The 22,720-nt window shown below is 35.3% G+C and overlaps 1 protein-coding gene across 1 annotated transcript; it reads left to right on the forward strand.

Annotated features, from left to right (window-relative positions):
- The first annotated feature begins 11,152 nt into the window (after nt 1–11,152).
- On the forward strand, nt 11,153–13,857 carry LOC122583295. Its single transcript, XM_043755715.1, has 3 exons — nt 11,153–12,466; nt 12,554–13,372; nt 13,486–13,857. The coding sequence occupies exons 1-3, from the start codon at nt 11,153–11,155 to the stop codon at nt 13,855–13,857; spliced, it is 2,505 nt and encodes an 834-aa protein (XP_043611650.1).
- Nucleotides 13,858–22,720: the final 8,863 nt, after the last annotated feature.

The following is a 22,720-nucleotide window of genomic DNA, read 5'->3' on the forward strand; positions in this document are numbered from 1 at the left end:
GTTCTAACCAAGTAAAACTCACCAATAAACGCTTCTTTGAGTTGATCCCAAGTAGTAATCGAATTCTTGGGAAGTTCATTAAACCAATCTTCGGCTTCCCCGGTTAGAGTAATGGGAAAAGTCTCAAGCTTCACGACATTCATTTGATTTTGGCCATATTGATAAAGCCGTGCCAACTTTTCAAATCTTTCCAAGTGCTTATATGGATCTCATTTCTTATTTCCATCAAATATCTGCTCTTCGATGCTCTTAAGATGATTTGGCTTCAAGTTGAAATTTTGATCAACATCCAGTGTTCTAATAGCGGAACCACGAGCCGTAGGAATAGTTCGGGCTCGGTCACCATACCGGATGTCATTTGAATCTCTCGGTCTTTCGTCACCCATCTCTTCTTTAATAAGTACAAGATTAAAGAATTCCTTTAAATAGAAGCCTTCTTCGTCTGAATCTGGAGTGGGTAAAGCTATAGGTGAATACGGGTGTGGTGCTTTGAAATTAATCTTGCGTTTTGGTGGAGTTCTCAAAGGACTATGCAAAGGTAACCTCGAAGAACGCAAGTTCATCAACTAATAAAGCAAACCTGCAAAACACAACTAACACCACACGTCAAATGCACCTATGATAAACAAAGAAAAAGAACTAAACTATTTAAGCAAATAACTTCCTCACGCGTGAGGAAGGATCAAACCCCTAAATTAACAACTAAATCGGCACACATCCCCGGCAGCGGCGCCAAAAACTTGATTTGCAAAATCGAGCTTTCAATTTATAAAACTAGAACTACCTAAAAACTCACTACTACGCACTCACGGGCAGTGGACCCAATCGTTTGTAATATAGTTAAGAGATAAGTCCGTGTTCGTTCTCAGGGATTGGATATGACTAGTTGCTTTATGAAATGGTTTGGAAAACACGTGTTGCTTCGAAATCCTCTTTGACAATTAAATTAAAATTGATTTGCAAAACAAATTGCATAAAATTGAAAAGAACTTCAAACAATATAATTAAAAGTCATCCACCTTGACTTCACTCGACTTCAAATGTAATTGCATTTGGTTAAGACCAAATTCTTTAGAGTTTAAAGATAATTGCGCCAAATTCTTTAGACTTCACCTAATTGCTAGTTAAATTACCCAAGAAGGTACCACCAAAGCAAAGACAACTTTTTCCAACAATTCGTTTTATTGACTACCGAATTACCAATTTCACCTATGTGACAATAACGTGGTACCACCAACCGCTATGAATCTATAAGTCCCAACTATTTCTAGATGGGTGCTGAAGACACCTCTATGTCAATGGTGAGTGTACTTTGCAACACAATCACTTAATCTGGACGTGACCAGTTTAGAGTAATTGTGTACCAGGTAATCTGGAGGTTTACTTATTAAGGTGACAATGTAAAATAAGTAAATACAATGAAATAGATATAATTGACAAGTATTTATATCGATGAGACAATATGTATTTTTCAAGTGTATTTTATTTATTGATTGTTAAATAAAATACAAAGTTGTTGCGGAACCAAGATAATACAAAGATGTAAATATCCTCACAACCTATGAAATACAATTGATCTATACTTGGAAATTCTCCTAACAATCGAAACACTTAAAGTTGTGAAATGTTCCTTTTTGCGATTGAGAGAATATTGCACAAGTTCACCAATATTGCAGAATGTATGTGTTTGCAAAGTTGTTGAAATTCTTGGGCAAGGACCTCTATTTATAGTCGAAGTATGAGCATTGGGATCTCAACTTCGAAGTATAAATATGGTTGACAGCACACAAAAGTATTAGTAAATAATCCTTTGTGTGTGCTAAATAAAGTAAGACAAAAGGTTACTTTATTCAACCACTCTACATCTTTGAACTTTTATCCACAGACAAGATTATTGTCCGGTTAAAAGGATGTAGTGTAAAAGGTCCTCCTCGTGATCAGTGTAAAGCTTTGTAAAGGCATTTACACTGAAGGATCTGTAGTTGATTGATCTGGTGAAATGTCAACTGGGCTTCGCTACCATTGTCATTTCCTTTCTTCCACTTGTTGTCTTCGACTTCAACTGGAAGGTCTTCAGATTTAAGTCTTCAGATCTCAACTAGAGGAAGTCATCAGTTGCTTAAAATGTACAATGCAACTGGACTTCTAATATTTTGGACAATTCTTCATGCTCTCCAGATGCAGCTGGAGAGCTCCAGTTTATAGCCTAAACTGGACCTAACAAATTCCCCCTAATTGTCCTGAAATATTGCCAAGTATTTTCAAACTTGTTTCTATACAAGTATAAGTTTGAAATACTTGAGTTTGATAAAACCTATTAAGTTTCCAAGACATTTTTATAGATCATCAAATGCCTTGGGCTTAGTTTTAATTGTTTGTAGATTTTATCAGTTATCTAACTTGTGAATTACAATCTGGGAACTTGTATATACACAATTTTACAATGAAGTTACAAGAAAGTAAACAAAATTACAAGCAGATAGATAGAAGGAAAACTTAAACAGATGGCCCTTCGCCAGTTTTCCTTCTTTTGGCAACTGATGAAATTGGCTGTTTGTCTTCAAGATCAAGGCCTAATCTTTCTTCAATGTTTTCCTTGAACTTGATCCTTATTTGAAGTCCACTGCGGCGTAGTGGCTTGGCTTGGTCCTCACTGCGTCGCAGTGCTAATTATCTGATCCAAATAACCTCTTTCAAACATGAAATTTTGCAAAACTTCTCCATCTTTCTTTACTTGAACAACTCTCAATCTATCAAAACAACTTCTAGGCCAATAAATCTTTCGAAAATGTGCCAAATGAGCACGTGACCTGTCAAGCGCCTGAATACACTAACAAACACCATAAACGCGCCAAATGCACATAATAAAATGGCCAATAATGATGTGGGTAATGGGTATAAATTAGTCACATCACAACCCGTTTTAGGGCTAATCAACTCTTCATTTTTTTTAGTTGTTCTCTTCGATCAGTTTTCTCTCAATATTCATATTTCATATGTTGTAATAGAACACACAATAATCTAGTTGTGTGTATCCTTCCTGATTAGCGATAAGGATAGAGTTATTATTTCTTGAGTTTGGTTGTTGATTTCAATTGAGATTGAATATTAAGTAATAGATTAAATTGACATTTAATCTATAGATTTGGGTTATCAAAAGTTTGTTCAGAAAAATCCATATTTGACACCAAAATACACAAGACTCATAATCAACCAAGAAGGGATCAACACACGATCTAATATCGGGACTTACCTTGTTCAGTCGAAATGTGGTAATTAATGTTCATGATCGAACACACGACCATGATGTCTTATTGAATTTAGATTTGAACTTTACAATTATAACAAATTAAGTGTCCTTTAATTTAGGCTCGTTAAAGAGCAGGAGTGTCCGTTAACTTTAACATGAAAGATGTTGGTTAAAAATAAACCTTCAGTGCCCACTTGCTAACAATAAACTCTAAATTAATAAATTAAGATCAAACTCTACATATCACATATGAGAACACGTGTGATATGTGAGAGAGAGCCCTATTAACTTATTTCTAGGTAATTAAGATAATAACTTTATAGAGTTTGATCTTAATTTATTAATTTAGAGTTCATTGTTAGCAGGTGGGCATTGAAGGTTTATTTTTAACCTACATCTCTCATGTGAAAATTAAAGGACACTCCTGCTCTTTGACGGGCCTAAATTAAAGGACCTTTAATTTGTTATAATTGTAAAGTTCAATCTAAATTCAATAAGACATCATGGCCGTGTGTCCGATCATGAACATTAGTTACCACATTTCGACAGAACAAGGTAAGTCCCTGTTGGTGCATTTTCGGGTGACAACATCATTATAGAAGTTTGTCTTGAGTCTATTGAATATGTACTTGTAATGAACGTTATGTTTTCGCATGTAATAAGTTGAATTCATGTCAGTCAAACTCGTGTTGACCCGGTCAAACTTTTGTTGACTTGGTCAAGCTCGACCTACACGAGCTCAAATTAGTCAAACTTGTGTTGACTTGGTTGAGCTCGACCTACATGAGCCCGACTGATCAGACTTCGACCCGGTCCAGTCCATGTTTAAGGCTATATATATAGATGTAAGTTTAGGTTTCGGTAGAGAGAGAGAGAGAGAGTTTGGTTGCAACTTGTGGAATCTTCAGTCATTTGTTTTTCATATTTTCGTATTTCGAACTTGGTGTGTTACTTGTAATTGCATTTACCGAAGTAATATATAGTTCCAGTTTATTCATATTCGTGTTCGTGTTGTTTTTCATGCTTTTGTATAAGAATTTCCGCACTTATACATTAGTTACTTAATCTCGTTTGATCCGGTGGCAAAGGGACTTTCAGTCCCGATATTAGATCGTGTGTTGATCCCTTCTTGGGTGATTACGAGTCTTGTGTATTTTGGTGTCAAATATGGATTTTTCGGAACAAACTTTTGATAACCCAAATCTATAGATTAAATCTCAATTTAATCTATTACTTAATTCTCTTACATATCATATATATATATATGCTACGCCACTATTTCAGGTTAACATCACACTGGACACTTTTCACATGCAGTGATCACACTGAAGTTAAAAACAATAAAGGACAAACTCAACGTGATATGAATCACGTTGAGATATTCAAGTGATTAACAGATCGAGTGGACATGATCACACCATGACCCATGCCCCTCATGTTGGGTTGTGATCATGTTAATTATAAATGTATGTCCGGAAATAATTTAATTATGCAGGGTCACACGAAATGACACGGTAACTCTATATTAATAATTAGTATATTAAAGTAAGGAAATTAGAGTTGGGCTCTAATTCCTTATAGAGGGGGTTTCCTAATCCCTATCAAACTTCGTCACCAAGTAATTAAATCCATATAAATAGGGGTTAAGGTTTAAGGGTTTTGTAAGACAATTAGAATTGTAAAAAAACCCTAAAACAATTCCCCTCTTAACCTTCTTTTAGTTCGGTCGAACAAAACATCAAACCAAATTCTAAATATTGACTTTGTTCAATACTAGAATTTACACCATTTAATATATTTAATCTTGTATTAATATGGATTGTGTTTTGGTTCAATGGCAACAAAGTCTTGTTTTCTTCTAGTGGTTCAACAGAAGCAAAACAAAGGTTTATAAACAAAGGATTGTTTAGTTCTTGATCGGGGTAGTAGCATACGGTATAGGGGTGTCTAGTGTGCAATTGTAGAGAGATTTTACTTTAAACCCTAAATAATAATAATAATAATCTTATTAATAATATTATTGGAAGCTTTGTGCAAAGGTACAATTTCGATTTTCTCTTTGGTAATTAATATTATTGCATATACGTTTTTTTCCGCTACGTGCTTGTAAATTGTTATATGTTTATGTGTACATATTCTAATAGTAGTATCACGAGCCACATATGTGATCTATTAGTTACAAAGATCAAAACTTGAAGGGGGTTAAGGGTTGGTGTAACAACCCTACTTTTTATATATTATAGATACGTGCTAGTTAGGTTGTCTATGTTCCCGCAAGCCATAGTATACTTGAAGCTAGTAAATAATGCCCCTAAATTAGTAATCTAAAGCTATTAATAGTGTTAAATTCAATTTAACAAAATTCCATCGAACAAAAAATTTTAATTAATATTTAATCAAATTATAAATAATAATATAAGTCTCACAAGTTGAGATAACGATTAGAAATCCTTATAAATATCCAACAAATTGTACCATCAATCCAACTAAATAACATTTAGTCATAAAAATGCAATGAACAACTTAAAAATATTTATAACTCATAAAGTATATAAAAGTTTTTAAAAATCTATATATATATATATGCTTAAATTAAATACAAAGATGCAACCTATGGACCATGTAACAAGTTAAAACACAAAAATGTATACATACACATACACATACACGACATATATACATACAAATGCACTAGGAAAAATAACCAACTTATAATATAAACAACTACAAATTTACTCTTACAAATATATACTTACATCTAATATATACATACACCTCATGTACACAACTTTTATAAAAAAAAAATAAAATGAAAACCCCTTCAATATCCAACCCCAAGGCCGGCCTCCCCACTCCCCCATATACTTCCTCCAATTAAAACACATATCTCCTCATGTTTTCTTTATGCTTTCTTTTAAAACACACTTGATGAGGGCAAAGTTGATAGGATCTTTCATGTCATGCTCATGCATGTAGAATCCATGAAGAAAGATCCAAGGATTCAACTAGTTTAAGGACCCAAAGTGTAGATATGTATTATATAGCTTTTGATATGGTTTTTCTTGTGAAAGATGGTCATATTAATATGTATTATGAAGTTATATTTTCTGGAAAAATTTCATAAAAATATGGATGTTATGTTGTGTTGTTAGATCTATAAAAGTTAGCATGAGAAAGGTGTTGGTTGTGTTGATAGTTGTAAGGAAATCTTTTTGCATGAAGAGAAGGACATGTTTATTACAATCTCATGTTCATATTTTCTGGAATATTTCATAAAAACATGTTTTCATATTGATGGATTTGAGATGGATAAAGCTTTATGTTAAAAATTATTGATTTAAATGCATACATGCTAGATTTAAGAAGGTTGGATTGTTGTTTGGATTATGAGATGGTTAGAGACTTGTGTCAACTGAAAAATATGTTAAAAGTCATGCAAATATTCTGGAAAAATTTACAAAAATATCAAGTATATAAAGCTTGAATCAAAACATGTTAAAATATGCTTGAAATCGTAAACTGAAAGCTTGTAAAAATGCATTTTGAGCACACACATGCACCATAACTTTATGACCATGAAAATATGATGAACATACTGGAAATATGACATATTAAAAGTATAAAACTCAAGTCATTTGATGCATGGCAAGATTAAGCTCAAAAATCGCCTTTTCGGGTCAAATAATCATTAACCGAAAGCACTAAATTGCACATATCACACCACCACCACCATCACGACTTGAACCACCAAAATATGATGAACTTACTATGAATATTGAATTTAGAATGAAAATCCATTTTGAAGTACCTTAATAGCCTAAGAAATGAGGCTAAAATCACTATTTCGGTAAACGATTTTCAATTATAAGATCCTCAATTTAAGCAAGACACAAGAGAGGTTGAATTGATATGAATTTGTGTTGATATAAGCTTCCAAAAAGGCCTAGAATTTTAGGACAAAAACTCTTGTGGTGATTTCTAAGTGTTTTTATGAATTAATGAATTTAAAAGGGATTTAAAGGATAATTAAATCAATAATAAATTATATAAATCATGAACTTGGACAAATTCACATAACCAATGATAAAATAACTCAAACCTACTATAGAAAAATAATTACAAGAAAAGAACCAAGTTTCATATGATTTAAGAATAAATAACTAAGTTAAAATCACTAATTAATCACTATTATTAAATAAATAATAATAAAGCTTAAATAAATATATAAAATATAACCTTACAAGTTTAAAAGCATAATAATCAGTAGGTAATCATAATATAATTATCTATGAATTTTAAGGACAATTTAAGAACCTAAAGATAATTATAAAGAATTATTTAATTAATTAATGAATAAATGAAATAAATAATTAATTAAATAATAATAAATCAAGGAAATTAATATAAATCAGAAAACATATTTTAAGATTCATAATATTACAGTACCAATGTCATATAAAAATTTACAAAGCTAAGCATACAAAAGAAATCATGCGTATCAAAGCCAAACTACCAAAATTCCAATAAACGCGCAAAAACGTATAACGCGAAAACTACTTTTATCACCAATTCTAATTTAACCAAACATTTTGAACATCATAATACACTTTGATTCCATAATTAAGTAACAACCAAAGATAGACAAGCCTACTAGCATACATCTCATGATCTAGTTTACTAGTTCATGTAAGACACACTTACGTTGTGTATATTTGAATACCATGGTTTAGGCTTGCTTGAGGAACGACACCACTAGGTGCATTCCACGTACTTGATCAGCCCCTAATACCCTCCAATCAAGTGAGTCATAGCCCCCTTTCAAACTATTTTATGCGTTTAACTTTCGGGGTGAAAAGCATGATAAGTAAAGTTATTATATATATATATATATATGAAGTGTTTCTTGAAAGAAAGTTTGATATATGAAATGACTCTTGATAAGTATGATTATGATATGAAGTTATAACGTATGTTCCAAGTGATAATTGTTATATGATGAACTTTAGTTCTGTCAACCCGTTTTCTTTTCGGTACACTACTATTTACTCCTAAGGGAGGCCTGTAGTTAGATAGTTGCGCAACTAGGAGTCGTCCACCCATCCAGAGCGTAACGGTGGAAGGTTGGTTGCCTTCGTGATGACCATCACTTCCAGTCCGACCATTAGGGTAATCTAGCTACGTAAGTTTAATCGGTCGTCCTCATGACACGACCCCAAGTATAAGTAAGGCACTTGATTGACAGCTGGTGCAAAGATAAGAAGCATTATAAAGCTTGGACTTGAAAATGGTAGTAGTAGTGGCTCAAGTATTTTATTCATCGAAAAGCTATTTAAGTTTTGCCCTCGTGGTTAAAAGAAATTGAAGTTGAAATGATTGGATACTAAGATTTGAACATACGTTTTTGGAAAAGAATATTCGTAAAGATATTTGAAGGTCCTTCTTAGTGGTTCTTTATTTTTGGTCATAATTGGTATATTAATATATATATGTTGCTAGTTAAAAACCTATGAACTCACTCAACTCTCGTAGTTGACACTTTTTCTTCATGCTTTTCAGGTTTAGAGCAGTAGGTTTGCTAATGGACCGCCTCTGGATGTTGTAATTGTTTGATGCTTGAAGGCTTGTAATGCAAACAATTATCTTTTAATTCGGATTTGGATTTATGTAATGGTTTTAAATAATTGAATTTGAACTATGTAATCGTTTATTTTGGGATGAATTTAAGACTTTAATTAGATGTTTTCCATTTAATCTTTTGTACCATGTCGTTCTGTGGCATTTCGTGTTTCCGCCGTAGTCGGGGTGTTACAGAAAAATGGTATCAGAGTGTTATAGAGAATTTTTACTATAACCTACGTATTTTCAAAATTTGAGTCGAACATCTCTTAAAGAATAAGTTCGATCCCAAAGTGTTCGCCTTAGCAAAGCGTAGGGTGGCCAACTACGACGAGCTAAGGATGCAACATGGAGTGATCTAATTCATTGTCTAAGAAATGTTCAAAAATGAGTCTTTTGAAAATAAGCTTTAAAAATGATTCTTGGTACAAAAGGCACATAACCAAATCCGATGTTTGCATTACTTATTAGAACCCTTAGTTATTCCCCCGCTTGGCTAGTATTACTTTGCCTACTTAGATTTAATACATGAGAGCTATCCACAAGTCGATTTGTAGTCTTTACGTCAATTATAAAGGGCTATGTTTGTCATTGAAAGTCAAGATCGATCGTCGGTAGTAGTATTGGTCGTTGTTGCTTACATTGGTTATGGTTGGGCATGTCGTCATTCGTCATCAAGCTTGTGAGTCGTGGTTGAGTCGGTTAGTCGGTTCGTCAAGTCGTCTCGCTGTCCACAAGTTGCCACGTGTGTCGTCTATGGTCGAGTCGGTCGTTCGTGGTCGTCTAGGCGTCTAATCGAGTCGTCATCTTACACCTTGTGTAACTTGTGTAGGAACACCATGTCACAAGCAAACGGAGCTTCCGGATCAGCCCCTAGACCAAGAAATATGCATGGAGTAGTGGATCGAATGGAAGAAGAAGGAGGACGACAAGAACAAGAACGACCTCAACAGCCACCGGCACAAGTAGGACCCCGCATTCGCCGTACAGCACGAATGCGTCCATAGCCCTGTGCGTGTAAATCTTGGCCCTATCAATTATACTTATGTGCCCGGTCAAGGGTATGTTGGAAGACCAGAGATAGGGCCTAATGAAGAAGAAGATGAAGAGAGGGAAGGTACCTAGAGCATTGCTTCAAACCGACCCGCACGCCGTTCGCCTTCACCACCACCTTCACCACCAGCCCCTAGAGCTCCCCCACCGCCAAGACAAGACGTGGCAAGGAACCCAAATGAAGGGCAAATTCCAGCCCATGATCCATACTTACCTCCACGCCTTCCTCACAACCATCCTTACCACTTCGGCCAAAGACATGGAGAAAACCTTCACCATCCCGTTTATGGAGTGCCTCCTCCACCTCCCATGGGAATGACTCGGGAAGAAAGGGAGAGGGTGTGGGATATAGCCGAAGGGCTAAGAGATACAAGGGTAAGAGTCCGACATCAAGAAGTCACCATGGAAAGAGCCATTGGCGTGATGAGGCGAATGGGAGATGATGCAGGGATGGCGGTTGATGGAGCGCGCCGGATTGGAGAAGTGATCTTTGTAATGGGTTGTGTCCTTGCTGTAGTGTGCACGTTGTTGGCGGCATTCATGTTTAGGGGATAGACCCGTTAGTTTTTCTTGGTTGTCATTTGGTTGTACTTGTGAACAATTTCGTTTATGTTCGATCTGTGGAACTTTTATTTTGTTGTGATGATTGGTACATCATCTTTTACATGTAGCAAGTTTTGAGAAACATATTTTGATGAATATGAATGAATGCTATGTGTTTGTTATGGATATTTGATGTGTTACCTCCGTTATGTTATAATTATCGCTATCGCAAAACGAATATCACAGTAGGAAATCAGTTCTGGCCACTTTTGGTATAACGGCCATATCTGGAGCTCTGAGTATCCTTTTGACCTGAAACCAGTTGGAGGAGAAAGCTAACTCACTGGGCTACATTTCATATTTTATGAGTTTTGCCCAGATCATCCGTCTTGAACCACTAATTCGTGCTCCAAGTGTGTACTTAGGTTCTGGAAATTTTCAGAAGTAAAATAAAAACATGGTTGACATGATTTAAGTTGTCTAACCGCTTAAGCTATTCATACGGACGTGTGTGACGCGATTAATAAATGGAATATGAATGGAGATATATACAGACCTATAGGTGCAAACGAAACCTCCATACGATAGGAAACTTAGGCGTTATTCGAGTGTGATCAAAGGTTGTGTATCGGGTTTATGGCTTATAATTCTATATGCGAATAACTAAACTATGTTCTCCTTTGTAGAGAAATGGCACCAAGAAGGTTTGACACTAAGGCAAGTGCTGAGGTTAGACGCCAAGAGAAAGAAGCTCGGCGAAGGGCTGAGTTAGCGACACTCATATCTCAACAAATCAATGCTGCCATGCCGAACATTGCCACTCAAATTGCTGAGAACGTGACTGCTACCATCAACATGGCAAGAAGGCAAGAAGGTGGAGGAAACGCCAATGACCGAAATGCTTACAAGACTTTTACGTCTTGTAACCCCAAAGAGTTCTATGGGACGGAGGGTCCCGTTGGGTTACTTACTTGGTTTCAAAGCATGGAGGCAGTCCTAAACATCATCGATTGTGCGCCAGCCGACCGCGTCAAGTTTGCGGCAAGTAAGCTCCAAGGGAGGGCACTCACATGGTGGAACCTCCAAGTCACCACGAGGGGTGCCGCCACGATGAATGCTTTGACCTGGGAGCAGCTCAAGGAGGAAATGAAAAGGGAGTATTGCCCTAGACCTGTCGTCCAAAAGTTGGAAATTGAGTTTTGGAACCATGCCATGAAAGGAATGGAGTTGGAGGCGTATGCGATTCGCTTTCATGAGCTGTGTGTGCTAGTGCCGGACATGGTGAACGCCGAAACCAAGAAAGTTGAGAGGTTTATTTATGGATTGGTACAAGAAGTGAGGTTGATGGTCACGGCGGCAAACCCAGCCACACTTGAGGAAGCTATGAGTTTGTCGACAAAGTTGGTTAATGACTTGGTTAGGACCGGGAAGTACTCGCGAGGTGAAGCGAGCTCGAAACAAGGAGGAGGAAGTCGGTTTGGTGATCGCAAAGGGAATGCGCCGGATAAGAGGCAAAAGGTAGCAAGAAACTATGGTGTTGTTGATGCCAAGCCCAACCCAAATGATGGTATGCCGCCAAGATGTAACCGTTGTGGCAACCATCACCGAGGAGAATGTAAGCAGTGCCCGAATTGCCACCAATTTGGACACCTTGCTGCCACTTGCCGAAGTGGAGCAAGGGGATGTCACGAATGTGGAAGTATTGATCATTGGAGAAACGCTTGTCCTAGATTGGGGCGAGCTCAAGGAGGACGAGGAAATGCAAACAACAACCGTGGCAACTTTAGGAATGTTGGCAATCGTGGGAATCAAGCAAATCGGGGCAACAACGGAAATCGAGTGAATCAAGGAAATGGTGGGAATAGAGGACATGTTGGGAATGAAGCTAATGTGGGAAATCAAGATAACAACAATCAAGGAAACCGTGGAAATCAAGGAGGGCAAGCAAGAGGAAGGGTGTACGCAATGGGCGTGAATGAGGCACGGGATGACCCTAATGTCATCGTAGGTACGTTTCCATTAAATAATGTTTATGCCTCTATGTTGTTTGATTCTGGAGCCGAAAGAAGTTTTATCTCTTTTGAATTTAAGGATATGATTGATAAGAAATCTAGCGAGCTTGATGAAACTTACCTTATTGAATATGCAAATGGAGATGAATATGAAACTAGGGAAATTGTTTCTGATTGTAAGATGACACTAGATGAAAAAGATTATAGTATAGACTTGATTCCCATAGAAATAGGAAGCTTTGATGTGATAGTAGGAATGGATTGGTTGTCTAAAATGCGTGCTGAGATACTTTGCCATGAAAAGATAATTAGAATTCCATTAGAAAATGGTGAGGTGCTTATAGTTCAAGGCCATAAGACGGGAGTTCAGCCCAAATTAGTGTCGTCCATAAAGGTGAGGAAGTATTTACGTACGGAATATCACACGTACTTAGCACAAGTAGTGGATAAGCGAGTGAAAGACAAGGATCCTCAAAAGGTGAAAGTGGTTAGAGATTTTCTCGACGTGTTTCCGGACGAGCTACCTGGACTCCCCCCTACGAGACAAGTAGAGTTCACGATTGATTTAGTTCCCGGGGCAGCCCCCGTAGCTAAAGCACCGTATAGGTTAGCGCCCTCCGAAATGCGAGAACTCTCTGAGCAATTGCAAGAGTTGCTTGATAAAGGTTTGATCCAACCTAGTTCTTCGCCATGGGGTGCGCCAATTCTATTTGTCAAAAAGAAAGATGGATCTTTGATGATGTGTATCGATTATAGAGAATTGAATAAGTTAACGATCAATAATAGATATCCACTGCCGCAAATAGACGATTTGTTCGATCAATTGCAAGGAGCGTCGTATTTCTCGAAGATAGATCTTAGGTCCGGCTACCATCAGTTGAGGGTACGAGGTGAAGATGTACCTAAAACAGCTTTTAGAACTCGCTATGGACATTATGAGTTTCTAGTGATGCCATTTGGTCTTACAAATGCGCCAGCCGTTTTCATGGACCTAATGAACCGAATTTGTAGGACAAATTCGTCATAGTATTCATTGATGATATTTTGATATATTCTCGTAGTAAGGATGAAGATGAGAAGCATTTAAGAATAATATTGCAATTACTTAGAGACGAGAAGTTGTATGCTAAGTTTTCTAAGTGTGAATTTTGGCTCCGTCAAGTTCAATTCCTTGGACATCTTGTGGACGAAGAAGGAATTCATGTCGATCCGTCTAAGATAGAAGCGATTAAGAAGTGGGAGGCACCAAAGACGCCAACGGAAGTGCGTAGCTTCCTAGGATTGGCAGGTTATTATCGAAGATTCATTCAAGGATTCTCTAAAATTGCGGTACCTCTGACCCAATTGACCCGAAAGTCAAGAGAATTCATGTGGGGTGAATAACAAGAGAAAGCGTTCCAAACGCTTAAGAATATGTTGTGTGAAGCACCCATACTAGCGTTGCCGGATGGAATGGAAGGATTTGTAGTGTATTGTGATGCATCAAATAAAGGACTTGGATGTGTGCTTATGCAAAGAGACAAGGTCATCGCGTACGCGTCTAGGCAATTGACGCCACATGAAAAGAAATATTCGACGCACGATCTGGAGTTAGGAGCCGTGGTATTTGCTTTGAAGATATGGAAACACTATCTCTATGGCACTAAATGCACCATATTTACTGACCATAAGAGCTTGCAACACATCTTTGATCAAGAGATGTTGAATATGACGCAAAGGAGATGGATGGAGCTACTAAATGACTATGAGTGCGAAATTAAGTACCATCCAGGGAAGGCGAATGTTGTTGCCGATGCGCTTAGTAGGAAGGTGAATACTAAGGCACTGAGAGCAAGGATCAATCACTTACGAGTGAAAATGTCTCTAAGAGTTCGTTTCTTAGAAGCTCAAGCAAAGGCTTTTGAAGGGAAGAACATTGAAAAAGAAGCATTGAGTGGTATGGAAATGAGATTTGACAGGGATGACGAAGGTATTTTATACTTCAAAGGAAGAGCTTGGGTACCAAAGATAAATGGCTTACGAGATATACTTATGAATGAGGCTCATAATACGAAGTATTCGATTCATCCGGGTGCGGATAAGATGTATCAAGGTCTAAGGAGAGATTATTGGTGGCCCGTAATGAAGGGTGATGTTGCCCGATATGTGAGCCGATGCATGACTTGTGCGATGGTTAAGGCCGAGAACCAAAAGCCATCGGGAATTTTAAAGCAACCCGAAATCCCCGAGTGGAAATGGGAAGAAATAGCTATGGATTTGGTGACGAAATTACCTCGAACGAAGAAAGGACATGATGCCATATGGGTGATTGTCGACCGCCTTACAAAATCAGCCCACTTCATCCCAATCAAAGAAGCATGGGACACTGAACGTCTAGCTCGTTTATACATTCAAAGGATTGTAACTTTACATGGTGTGCCCTTGAACATTATATCCGATAGGGATGGTAGATTTACCTCACGCTTTTGGGGACACGTAGAAGAGGCGATGGGCACTACCTTAGCATTAAACACGGCTTACCACCCTCAATCGGATGGACAAAGTGAGCGAACGATTCAAACGTTAGAAGATATGTTAAGGGCATGTGCACTAGAATTTAGTGGAAATTGGGACGAACACTTGCTGTATGCGGAGTTTACTTATAATAATAGCTATCATTCTAGCATACAATGCGCACCGTTTGAAGCTTTATACAGACGCAAGTGTAGATCACCCATGTGTTGGATAGAAACGGGTGAAAGAAGTCTAGCTACCGTTGACTTTGTCCAAGAGACAACGGACAAGGTAGCTATCATTAAAGAAAAGCTAAAAGCCGCGAGGGATCGGCAAAAGAGTTACGCGGATCAAAGGAGGAAGCCGCTAGAGTTTCAAGTTGGCGACAAAGTACTCTTGAAAGTGTCGCCATGGAAAGGAACCGTGAGGTTCGGTAAGAGAGGAAAGTTGAGTCCTCGATACATTGGGCCATTTGAAATTGTGGCTAGAATAGGCCCCGTGGCCTATAAGTTGAAGTTACCCCAAGAATTGGGAGATGTTCATGACACTTTTCATGTGTCAAATTTGATGAAATGCGTGGCGGATGATTCGAAAGTAGTTCCACACGAGGAACTACGAGTGGAAGATAAGCTCCAATTTCGCGAGGAGCCAATAGAAGTTCTTGACCGCGATGAGAAGCGCCTTAAGAGAAGCAAAATCCCTATCGTTAAAGTCAGATGGGATACGAAACGTGGACCTGAATTTACATGGGAACGTGAGGACTTCGTACGTGAGAAATATCCGCACTTACTCCCTGAGCAAACTCAAATTCCGGGACGGAATTCTTCTAAAGGGGTAAGGATGTAACAACCCTACTTTTTATATATTATAGATACATGCTAGTTAGGTTGTCTATGTTCCCGCAAGCCATAGTATACTTGAAGCTAGTAAATAATGCCCCTAAATTAGTAATCTAAAGCTATTAATAGTGTTAAATTCAATTTAACAAAATTCCATCGAACAAAAAATTTTAATTAATATTTAATCAAATTATAAATAATAATATAAGTCTCACAAGTTGAGATAACGATTAGAAATCCTTATAAATATCCAACAAATTGTACCATCAATCCAACTAAATAACATTTAGTCATAAAAATGCAATGAACAACTTAAAAATATTTATAACTCATAAAGTATATAAAAGTTTTTAAAAATCTATAAGTATATATATATATATGCTTAAATTAAATACAAAGATGCAACCTATGGACCATGTAACAAGTTAAAACACAAAAATGTATACATACACATACACATACACGACATATATACATACAAATGCACTAGGAAAAATAACCAACTTATAATACAAACAACTACAAATTTACTCTTACAAATATATACTTACATCTAATATATACATACACCTCATGTACACAACTTTTATAAAAAAAAAAAAAATGAAAACCCCTTCAATATCCAACCCCAAGGCCGGCCTCCCCACTCCCCCATATACTTCCTCCAATTAAAACACATATCTCCTTATACTCCCCATACACCATAACACCCAAAACTCTTACACTCCCAACACACACACATACATTCTTACACTCCAAAAATCACTTTTCTCTCTTCCTTCCTCTCTTCATTTTCGGCAAATTTCAAGCAAGAAAAGGCAAACAAAAATCAATTTTAACATATATAAATAATAAGGGTTAGAATAGATTAATTAAAGGTTAAATTAAGCTTCATATTAAGGGTTGTTTTAAGGTTGAATCAAGGGTTATTGGAGCTTCTTGGGTCACGATTTTTCTGCCCTCTTTTTCATCATCTCAAAGTGTTCTTCAAGGGTATATATCATTCCTCTTTACTAGATTTATTTTGTTCTTGTGTATATTCAAAGATTTTATTAAAAGTTCATGTTTTCTTTATGCTTTCTTTTAAAAACACACTTGATGAGGGCAAAGTTGATAGGATCTTTCATGCCATGCTCATGCATGTAGAATCGATGAAGAAAGATCCAAGGATTCAACTAGTTTAAGGACCCAAAAGTGTAGATATGTATTATATAGCTTTTGATATGGTTTTTCTTGTGAAAGATGGTCATATTAATATGTATTATGAAGTTATATTTTCTGGAAAAATTTCATAAAAATATGGATGTTATGTTGTGTTGTTAGATCTATAAAAGTTAGCATGAGAAAGGTGTTGGTTGTGTTGATAGTTGTAAGGAAATCTTTTTGCATGAAGAGAAGGGCATGTTTATTACAATCTCATGTTCATATTTTCTGGAATATTTCATAAAAACATGTTTTCATATTGATGGATTTGAGATGGATAAAGCTTTATGTTAAAAATTATTGATTTAAATGCATACATGCTAGATTTAAGAAGGTTGGATTGTTGTTTGGATTATGAGATGGTTAGAGACTAGTAAATAATGAGATGGTTTTCATATTGTTTGGATTGTTGTTTGGATTATTATAGATACGTGCTAGTTAGGTTGTCTATGTTCCCGCAAGCCATAGTATACTTGAAGCTAGTAAATAATGCCCCTAAATTAGTAATCTAAAGCTATTAATAGTGTTAAATTCAATTTAACAAAATTCCATCGAACAAAAAATTTTAATTAATATTTAATCAAATTATAAATAATAATATAAGTCTCACAAGTTGAGATAACGATTAGAAATCCTTATAAATATCCAACAAATTGTACCATCAATCCAACTAAATAACATTTAGTCATAAAAATGCAATGAACAACTTAAAAATATTTATAACTCATAAAGTATATAAAAGTTTTTAAAAATCTATAAGTATATATATATATGCTTAAATTAAATACAAAGATGCAACCTATGGACCATGTAACAAGTTAAAACACAAAAATGTATACATACACATACACATACACGACATATATACATACAAATGCACTAGGAAAAATAACCAACTTATAATATAAACAACTACAAATTTACTCTTACAAATATATACTTACATCTAATATATACATACACCTCATGTACACAACTTTTATAAAAAAAAAATAAAATGAAAACCCCTTCAATATCCAACCCCAAGGCCGGCCTCCCCACTCCCCCATATACTTCCTCCAATTAAAACACATATCTCCTCATGTTTTCTTTATGCTTTCTTTTAAAAACACACTTGATGAGGGCAAAGTTGATAGGATCTTTCATGTCATGCTCATGCATGTAGAATCCATGAAGAAAGATCCAAGGATTCAACTAGTTTAAGGACCCAAAAGTGTAGATATGTATTATATAGCTTTTGATATGGTTTTTCTTGTGAAAGATGGTCATATTAATATGTATTATGAAGTTATATTTTCTGGAAAAATTTCATAAAAATATGGATGTTATGTTGTGTTGTTAGATCTATAAAAGTTAGCATGAGAAAGGTGTTGGTTGTGTTGATAGTTGTAAGGAAATCTTTTTGCATGAAGAGAAGGACATGTTTATTACAATCTCATGTTCATATTTTCTGGAATATTTCATAAAAACATGTTTTCATATTGATGGATTTGAGATGGATAAAGCTTTATGTTAAAAATTATTGATTTAAATGCATACATGCTAGATTTAAGAAGGTTGGATTGTTGTTTGGATTATGAGATGGTTAGAGACTTGTGTCAACTGAAAAATATGTTAAAAGTCATGCAAATATTCTGGAAAAATTTACAAAAATATCAAGTATATAAAGCTTGAATCAAAACATGTTAAAATATGCTTGAAATCGTAAACTGAAAGCTTGTAAAAATGCATTTTGAGCACACACATGCACCATAACTTTATGACCATGAAAATATGATGAACATACTGGAAATATGACATATTAAAAGTATAAAACTCAAGTCATTTGATGCATGGCAAGATTAAGCTCAAAAATCGCCTTTTCGGGTCAAATAATCATTAACCGAAAGCACTAAATTGCACATATCACACCACCACCACCATCACGACTTGAACCACCAAAATATGATGAACTTACTATGAATATTGAATTTAGAATGAAAATCCATTTTGAAGTACCTTAATAGCCTAAGAAATGAGGCTAAAATCACTATTTCGGTAAACGATTTTCAATTATAAGATCCTCAATTTAAGCAAGACACAAGAGAGGTTGAATTGATATGAATTTGTGTTGATATAAGCTTCCAAAAAGGCCTGGAATTTTAGGACAAAAACTCTTGTGGTGATTTCTAAGTGTTTTTATGAATTAATGAATTTAAAAGGGATTTAAAGGATAATTAAATCAATAATAAATTATATAAATCATGAACTTGGACAAATTCACATAACCAATGATAAAATAACTCAAACCTACTATAGAAAAATAATTACAAGAAAAGAACCAAGTTTCATATGATTTAAGAATAAATAACTAAGTTAAAATCACTAATTAATCACTATTATTAAATAAATAATAATAAAGCTTAAATAAATATATAAAATATAACCTTACAAGTTTAAATGCATAATAATCAGTAGGTAATCATAATATAATTATCTATGAATTTTAAGGACAATTTAAGAACCTAAAGATAATTATAAAGAATTATTTAATTAATTAATGAATAAATGGAATAAATAATTAATTAAATAATAATAATAAATCAAGGAAATTAATATAAATCAGAAAATATATTTTAAGATTCATAATATTACAGTACCAATGTCAAATAAAAATTTACAAAGCTAAGCATACAAAAGAAATCATGCGTATCAAAGCCAAACTACCGAAATTCCAATAAACGCGCAAAAACGTATAACGCGAAAATTACTTTTATCACCAATTCTAATTTAACCAAACATTTTGAACATCATAATACACTTTGATTCCATAATTAAGTAACATCCAAAAATAGACAAGCCTACTAGCATACATCTCATGATCTAGTTTACTAGTTCATGTAACACACACTTACGTTGTGTATATTTGAATACCATGGTTTAGGCTTACTTGAGAAACGACACCACTAGGCGCATTCCACGTACTTGATCAGCCCCTAACACCCTCCAATCAAGTGAGTCATAGCCCCCTTTCAAACTATTTTATGCGTTTAACTTTCGGGGTGAAAAGCATGATAAGTAAAGTTATTATATATATATATATATGAAGTGTTTCCTAAAAGAAAGTTTGATATATGAAATGACTCTTGATAAGTATGATTATGATATGAAGTTATAACGTATGTTCCAAGTGATAATTGTTATATGATGAACTTGAGTTCTGTCAACCCGTTTTCTTTTCGGTACACTACTATTTACTCCTAAGGGAGGCCTGTAGTTAGATAGTTGCGCAACTAGGAGTCGTCCACACATCCAGAGCGTAACGGTGGAAGGTTGGTTGCCTTCGTGATGACCATCACTTCCAGTCCGACCATTAGGGTGTTCTAGCTACGTAAGTTTAATCGGTCGTCCTCATGACACGACCCCAAGTATAAGTAAGGCACTTGATTGACAGCTGGTGCCAAGATAAGAAGTATTATAAAGCTTGGACTTGAAAATGGTAGTAGTAGTGGCTCAAGTATTTTATTCATCAAAAAGCTTTCTATGTTTTGCCCTCATGGTTAAAAGAAATTGAAGTTGAAATGATTGGATACTAAGATTTGAGTATTAAGATTTGAATATACGTTTTTGGAAAAGAATATTCGTAAAGATATTTGAAGGTCCTTCTTAGTGGTTCTTTATTTTTGGTCATAATTGGTATATTAATATATATATGTTGCTAGTTAAAACCTATGAACTCACTCAACTCTCGTAGTTGACACTTTTTCTTCATGCTTTTCAGGTTTAGAGCAGTAGGTTTGCTAATGGACTGCCTCTGGAGGTTGTAATTGTTTGATGCTTGAAGGCTTATAATGCAAACAATTATCTTTTAATTCGGATTTGGATTTATGTAATGGTTTTAAACAATTGAATTTGAACTATGTAATCGTTTATTTTGGGATGAATTTAAGACTTTAATTATGATGTTTTCCATTTAATCTTTTGTACCATGTCGTTCTGTGGCATCTCGTGTTTTCGCCGTAGTCGGGGTGTTACAGTTGGTTTGTTTTTAATTAATTAAATAATAAAAGGACATTTTTGTTAGAATTCCAAAAATAGAGATAAATTGTAATTTAAGTTAGTGAACTTTCTTGTTGTAAAGTCATAGATAAATGATTTAAGGATGAGGTATAGATGTGTTAATTAGCTTAATTGTATAGTTAGACTATAAATACCCTTCAACACCTTAGAAATCATAAGCCTTTTCCCCATTCCATTTCATTCCTGAAAATTTACACACATTTAATCCCAATCTTTCTCCTCTCTCTCTAGAAACACACACTAAAACACCAAAAACACACACACACAAATCTACCATTGAATCTGTGAATTCGAGGCTCAAATCGTATTATTACATTTGGTATCACAGAAAAACATCAATCTGATATCGATCCATTACTGAATTCAATCATAGTTTCATCAACAATTCAAAATCAAAACCGTTTTTCAAACCATAACTTGTTCTTCATTTTTCTTCGATAAAATCGCATAAAATCATAGATTTTTGTTTACAATTAGATTCCTGATAGTTTGAAACACATTCCTGTCAAGTTTCAAGTTCCAATTCGATCTACAACTCGAGATTGAATTTTGAGTTTTTGGCGCTAAAATTTAGGATTTGATTCTATTGTGTTTTTAGCTGAATTTTGTTTAAGGATTTGTTGCGGAGGTGAAAACAAACATTTTGCAAGTGATTTCAAGTTCTAACTCCAAGTAATTCAAAAGATATTGAAGTTTTAAGAAGTCATCAATGGAGTTCATGAAAATGACTTGTTTCCTGATGAAGAATATGATGCCAAGACGATCTTCACTAGGACGATCTTCTTCAGAATCGTCTTAGTGTCTGAGATTTCAATTTTCATTCTTGTGTGTTGTGGCTTGTAGGACGATCTTCACAAGATCGTTCTGGCAAGTAGTTGTGGTATGAAGTGTTTGATTGTGGCTAACTAATCCGAATGGATCGGTTTGGTCAATTCAAATACTTAAAAAGTATTTGAAAAGTGTATCTTGAACAACAGAAAGCTAAGACGATCTTGCCAAGATCGTCTCAGCTTACTGACCCTAGGACGATCTTGCTCAAGATCGTCTCAATGTCTCTGTTGAAAGTTGGTGTGGTTTGTTTGATCATTTGAAGTCGTTGTGATTGGTAATCATACACTTCCTGGGTAACTAATCTCATTGATTGGTTTTGCTCAAATTTCTTTCACTCCATTTCATACTGAAACTCTGTCCAATTTTTCAAAAATTACTTAGAGAATTTCTTCAAATACTCAGAACCTAAGACGATCTTCAACTCAAGACCGTCTCATTTTCTTTGAAACTTAAAAGACGATCTTCCTTCAAGATCGTTTTACTTCCAAATCTCTAATCCTTCATTTTTCATTTCAATTTTCTTTAATTCAATTTCAATTCCCATTTTCAAAAATCCAAAAACATATCTCAATTTCAATTTCATTTCATACTTGGACAAATTCCACTGAATTTCTTCCAAGACGATCTTCCATTAAATCGTCATGCTTATTTCTTCAAATCTAGGACGATCTTCCAAAAACGATCTTCACCTAGAACGATCTTCACCAAGATCGTTTCACTTCCTGATTTTTACAAATTCTCATTTCATTTCAAGTTTCAAAACAAATCTCTTTCAAATGGCTTCTCGTGAAGCATTGGCATTAGGTTCCGATACAAGACCT

The sequence above is a fragment of the Erigeron canadensis genome, chromosome 9 (assembly GCF_010389155.1).
Source record: "Erigeron canadensis isolate Cc75 chromosome 9, C_canadensis_v1, whole genome shotgun sequence".
In the NCBI taxonomy this organism is placed as follows: domain Eukaryota; kingdom Viridiplantae; phylum Streptophyta; class Magnoliopsida; order Asterales; family Asteraceae; genus Erigeron; species Erigeron canadensis.